This window comes from Acyrthosiphon pisum, chromosome A1 (assembly GCF_005508785.2).
Source record: "Acyrthosiphon pisum isolate AL4f chromosome A1, pea_aphid_22Mar2018_4r6ur, whole genome shotgun sequence".
Lineage (NCBI taxonomy): Eukaryota > Metazoa > Arthropoda > Insecta > Hemiptera > Aphididae > Acyrthosiphon > Acyrthosiphon pisum.
This window is the reverse complement of record NC_042494.1, coordinates 65014193-65020611: the sequence shown is the minus strand read 5'-3', so window position 1 is coordinate 65020611 and position 6419 is coordinate 65014193. Positions and strand designations below refer to the sequence as shown.

The 6419-nt window shown below is 30.5% G+C and overlaps 1 protein-coding gene across 2 annotated transcripts; it reads left to right on the top strand.

The window, feature by feature from the left end:
- The first annotated feature begins 384 nt into the window (after positions 1–384).
- On the top strand, positions 385–3809 carry LOC100169598 (SH2B adapter protein 1). Of its 2 annotated transcripts, none has more exons than XM_001947279.5 (8): positions 385–1076; positions 1182–1449; positions 1605–1709; positions 1838–1953; positions 2034–2152; positions 2231–2412; positions 2781–3071; positions 3152–3809. In XM_001947279.5, the coding sequence occupies exons 1-8, from the start codon at positions 832–834 to the stop codon at positions 3281–3283; spliced, it is 1458 nt and encodes a 485-aa protein (XP_001947314.2). In that variant the 5' UTR covers positions 385–831; the 3' UTR covers positions 3284–3809. The 2 variants fall into 2 exon arrangements, with proteins under 2 accessions (XP_001947314.2, XP_016659891.1); XM_016804402.2 differs by having other exon boundaries at positions 943–1074; positions 1179–1449.
- Positions 3810–6419: the final 2610 nt, after the last annotated feature.

The window sequence follows — 6419 nt, the reverse complement described above, 5'->3', positions numbered from 1 at the left end:
TTGTTGGTCAAGAATTAATCCTAAATATTTAACAGCAGTCAGCAATGAGGGGTGGGATAAGTATGTCATTACTTAATTGAAAAATTTGGACATTGACTGTGTCTCCAGTGGAGACTCTCCACTAATATTTTAAAAATATTTTTTCAAATAGTGGGGAAATAGTATGAAACCATATAAAACATAAAATTAAATGTATAATATGCCTATGTATGAAACACGATTAAAGATATACAGATATACAGATATAAAGGTATGTATATCTTTAATCGTGGTATGAAACACCGACCCTTCTATCATTATCTCTTATTTTGTATTGATTAGTGATATCTGATAAGCAACACACGTTGTTTATTTGTCCCAATTTTTCATGCAAAGCCCGTGTCCGGTATCGTGTAATTTCGTCGGTTATTGCCGGAGTACTGCGCTATCTATTGGGTAAAAAATGGTTTTTGAGTAAAATGTGTTTTTTGACTTGTTTAGGAACTCTGCAATTTCTTATCAAATATTGCTAGCGGAACATACGTCGTTGTTTACACTCCTTAAAAATGTTCAAATTTTTGAAAAACACAATACTTAATTTACATATTTAATTTTGAATATACTTGCATAGACTTTTAACATACCAATTTTAGGCGAGTATCTAATATTTAAGTAATTTTTTTACCAAAATTTCTTGTATGTATTTTACCTTTAAAATTAGCACGTGTTTATGTTCATTAACAAATTAAAAATAAATAGTAATGTGTACTAGTGATGAAAGAAAAACACTGTTATTTCGATTCCATACTGGAGTTTTGAGTGTCCATTAGTGAAACTTAAAAGTTGTAAATCATGAATCATGCAAATAATTGGATTGATTTATGTGATGAGCAAGCTAGAGTCAATGCTGAACACCTAGTGTCATCATTTTCATCTCAGCCATCAACCCGGCAGGAAGTACTCGGTCATTACATTAAAGTATTTGCATCTCATTTTAAACGTGAATGTGATAGATACAATTGGCCAGACAATGATTCTGGTAACAGTGATTCAGATACAGAGTCTATGATCACGGTCAAGAAAAAGCCTTTTTTTAGGTAAGTTAGAATTGTTGAAGTAGGTAGGTACTTATATGGCTATATTGGCTATATCATACATTTTATATTCTACAAATATTTACTTATTTGTTTTTTTTTTTATAGACGAATGTCTTTTAGAGCTCTTCGTCCATTGTTTCACAAACAGCATTCTGATGAGGTAGAACTTGATGCTGCATCTATAATGTCTCAAAGACCTATAAAATGTAAGAAAAAGCTAGCCAAAATTATTGTCGAATGTCGTAAGGAAGGTATAGTAAACTATCGGTTGGGTGAATCATTTGACGGTGGTGAACCCAGATGGGAAAAAGCAAGACTTGCTTTGGTTAAGAACACGGATGGTTATACCCTAGAATTTTATTGTCCTCCTAAGGTATAGTATAATTTAAAATTTTTAAACTCAGTTTTAATATTTATTTTTGCATTTTTATCGATAATTTTTTGAATTTTTGATAAGTAATAAATGTAATACATTTAGTTAAAAAGCAAAAAATTAAATTATTAATTATACATATTTTTAAACTGTAGTCCTTGAAATCAAAACATGGAGTGTTTTGTTTTTTGATACAAGATGCTAGAGAAACCAAAGAAATTGAAATGCCAGAACGATATGCTAATACATTTGTACTGAAAGTAATTATCTAACCATTATAACTTTTAACTTATAAGTACTAATGTGTCATATACAATATAAATAATAAAATATTTAATTTGGTATAAAACTACTTATAAATTATTCATTCTTGTATGTATTTATATAGGATGAAAACAATGTTGAATATATAATTGACGCTTTAAGTCCAGAAGAAATGCGCCAATGGCTTGCAACTGTAAAATATTGCATGCGTAAACGTGATGGTTTGCATGATGATATAAGGTGATAATTTGATCTGAAAATACTTGTTTTCTAAAAAATTTAAAAGTGGTGATTGAAACTTATGAATTTATTTTATGTAGTATTATTGGCAGTATTGATGGTGTGTTAGATTCATCAGTTGCACATTCAAATGACACATTACTAAGCTCACCTCAGAGTTCCACCAATAATTTGGATACTATTTTAAACAATGATGTTGGTAAGTATTAATTAGAATGTAAAGAGTAATAGAAAATTATTTAATTTTACTATATTTTTTTTTTTTTTTTTGTCAAAGAAAATGATATATCGGCATCTCTTCGCCTTTATCCATGGTTTCATGGTATGCTGGCTCGATCTGATGCTACTAATTTGGTGTCACATTTAGGCACTAATGGACATGGAATGTTTCTAGTCAGACAGTCTGAAACTCGAAAGGGTGAATATGTGTTGACATTTAATTTTAAGGGAAAACCAAAGGTATTGTTAAAATTTAGATTTATTATTTCGGCTATCATGCTGTAAGGCGCTCTATCAGTGATATTACAAAAAACTGTAAATTGTACCTATATAATTTAATTTTTTTTAAAATTTGGTTAAATAACTTCAGACATGTGTCAGTAATTCCATAAAAATAAACATAGGTATAAATAATTAAATCAACATATCCCCATTGCTGTAGACAGCAAATAGCAGTCTTGGTTTGTCAGCCACCAATGAAACACATTTTATGGTAGAGCGCATTACAAAATGATAGTCAATTTTTCTATACACTTAACTTTCAACATACATTTCACATTTACGCATGAACAATTATTTTAAAAATATATGATACATTTTATACTTAGCATTTACGAATGACACTAAACGACCAAGGACACTGTCGAGTACAACATTTGTCATTCCCTAGTATACAAGATATGCTTGAACATTTTCAAACTCATTTAATACCTTTGGAGAATGGTGGACCTGGCGATGTAACTCTCAGAGATTATATACTAAATACCCCAATTAAATATGGAGTGTTTCCAAGCAATACCAATATTGATTTTATTGTTATTACTCGTGATCCAAATGCCCCACTAACTCTAAACATGGATCATGGACTTCGACCTATAGCACCTCAACTATATAGAGAAGTATTTATATGTCTTGATATAATATAGTATTATACATTTATAAACATACCTAGTTGTTAATAAAAACTATACTTTTATAGTTTAAGACAATGTTGGCTCCTATTAGAACCAAAACAAAAGACTTGCAGACAGACTTTACTAATCGGTCAACACCAGAACCTGGATTGGGAAATGTCGTAAGAGCAGTAAATAACCAGTATACACTAAGATAGTTATAATGATATACCCACCTGTATAATTTTGTTCAGTATTAAATGTGTAAATAATTTATTATTATTGTTATAAAATATATCTAATTATTTTGCTGAGTTTCTTCTCGTGTTTGTGTGTTTTTGTCTTTGCTTTAATATCCAGTTAGGTTTTGTTTATGTTTATATTGTACTTCAATTTTCATGTTCAATTATTCAATCAAGTATTCTTTAATCATTTAAGTTTAATTAACAATTGGAAATGTTAAGAGATTTATTTATTCATAACTTACTAATATATTTATTTGACAAAATATTTGTAAATTTTAAATTGCCTCTTGTAACATATAAGTTAGCAACTTTTAGTCAAATTTGGTTCCTTACCATTCTTTTAATGTATTTATTTATAGTAAAAAGAGTAGTAGCTTATGAAAACAAATGAATATTTTATTGTATTATTATTTTCGTTTTGAATAATTACCGTCAACATGTATTAATGAAATCAATATTTATAATTATAATAAATATATAAATGTCAAACAATTTAAAATTATCGGCATTTAATTTTTTTCATCAATTTTTAGATTTTTTTTAAAGTTTAAAATATTTCACTCTTTAATTACAATTTACAGCAGTACTTTAATTGATTAAATTAGTAGTAAGTAGTTGCAATTTGTATTATGAATTATGATTATTATTATAATATGTGTTGTTTGTTTATAATATATTATATTATAATTTTCCAATTAATTCGGGGACAATTATTGGCCATCCTGAAACACTTTATTGATAGTAGTTTTTGAGTCTATTAAATTCGGATGAACCAACATGGCAACATTCAACATCATATTATAATATAGTATATGTATACCCTCCGTGTAGTATATATTTAGTATATAAACCACTACGGCTGTAACCAAGATGGGCATCCGCCTGAGACAGATAGGTTTAGTAATAACTAGGGCTGGGATTTTGATGCACTTTGCATTGTTTTCCTAAGCTTACTGTGCAATGCTCGTCTTGTCACAAATTTGTTTTATGTACATTTGAATGAGAATAAGAAAGTTTATTTTGCATTTTTTGGCATTTTTTGAGTTTTGGAAACCAAGTATGAATTTGAAATTTTATTTTAAGATTTTTACACCAACATGGTTTTTAAATAAATATAACAGATTATAAGTAGGTACTCGTAATTTGTATTATATTATCGGACAAGGTTTGAGGAGTAACCTCAACCCGCATTTCCTGTTATATAATCTTAAATCGGTAAAATCAACGTCCGATGATATCGTTCGATGTTCAGTACGAGTTTTATCGTCGTTAACACCGTTTCTAGTTAATTTTTTTTGATAATTTAGTTTAAAAATGCCAAAAGTAAAATGTTTGACAGCGAGTCGACTGTGTGCGTTTATACAAGAATTTGGAAATAATATTTTTTCTACCGACGGACAGGTGTTATTCTGCAAAATATGCAACGTTAAAGTTAGTGCTGAAAAACGATTTACCATACAACATATGTCAAGAGATAAACACATCAATGGAGACATGGAGTAGAACAGAGTAAATTACAAAACGAAAAAAATAATACACGAAGTTTTATTACAGACGTACCAAACAGGTCGGAATATTTTTTAGATTTAACTCGTACATTTTTGTCATGTAATATTCCGTTAAATAAACTCGAAAATCCAGCGTTTTCTAAATTTTTGGAAAAATATACCAATAAACAAACGTGTCGTTATGTTGCCAATGTTATAATAGGTACCATTAAAAGTAGGTAACATAGGTAAAATGTTTTTATAGGATTTTTTTGGGCATTAAAATCCCAGCCCTAGTAATAACAATAACCAATGAGTGAAAATTTTTCTTACGTGAACCAATCTTACCAATAATTGCATGCAGAAATAAACGAACATTTTGTTTTTTAATATTAATAACAACGGGTAAGCCACCCTAAAATAACTGGCTCAATCTATTATCTAAACCATCCAAGAATAATCAAAATCGGTGGCTCTCATACTAATTATAGATATAGTGATAGGTATAATATTATTATATATTAATTATCTGTTTCTCAATTTTACATTTATAGCTTTATAAGCCTAAATGACAAAATATAATACGATACAGATCATAATAACTAGGTATACTTTTATTTGTAACCAATATGGCAACCGTATGCAGTGGCGTATTTACGGGGGGGATATGGGGGATAGATCCCCCCCTTGACCTTTTTTTTTTGTAAAGTTAAGTTTACTTATTTTCTGTATTTCTCAATAGGATACTACTTTTAAGTTTTAAGTAGGTATAGCTGTTTTCTAAATATTCTAGCCGTGGTAATTTGTTATACCTACTGTAGGTACGCCACTTTTCGTTCGTGACATAAATATCGGAAAACAAAAACTCGCACTTGGTTGGTTTTTTTTAATTTAAATATTGGAACAAGTTTAGTTTAGCGCCCACTCGAATTTTTCGATTTTTTTCGGAAACCTATGTATTTCGACGAGTTTAAAACGATGGTGTAAAAATTAATTTGCGGAAATTATTAATTTGGAAGTTACAGCCTTCCAAAGTTTGCGATTTTACGTTTATACGCATGGACGCAGCACTACTATAATACCGCGCTGAGGACCATTTTTGTTATTTTTTTTATACTTACGTATTCTAACCTGTTTAAAACGATGGTGCAATTATAATTTATCCCCCGATTTGCTATGCAACACCTCAACAAGTAGGTCACAGGGTTAAGAAAATTGCATTATTGTTGCACCGAGTCACCGAGCGGGGTCACTCGCTACTCGGATAATTAAAAACGAAAATATCTCCCAATTTGCTATGCAACACTTCCCCAAGTGGGTCACAGGGTCAAGAAAATTGCATTTTTGTTGCACCGAATCACCGAGCGGGGTCACTCGCTCGCTCGGATAATTAAAAACGAAAATATCCCCCGATTTGCTATGCAACACCCCCTCAAGTAGGTCACGGGGAGGTGCGTCGTCCTGGCACCCGTAAATCGTCAAAACCGACCCTAACATATCTCATTTTTTTGTACCCGATTTGTACCCATTTGAACCCCCCATAAAAAAATTTGTACCCCTCTCCCTTTACGCAAAACCAAATCCCCCGTCCGGGTGCTGTAACGACGTTGTCCTGGCACCCG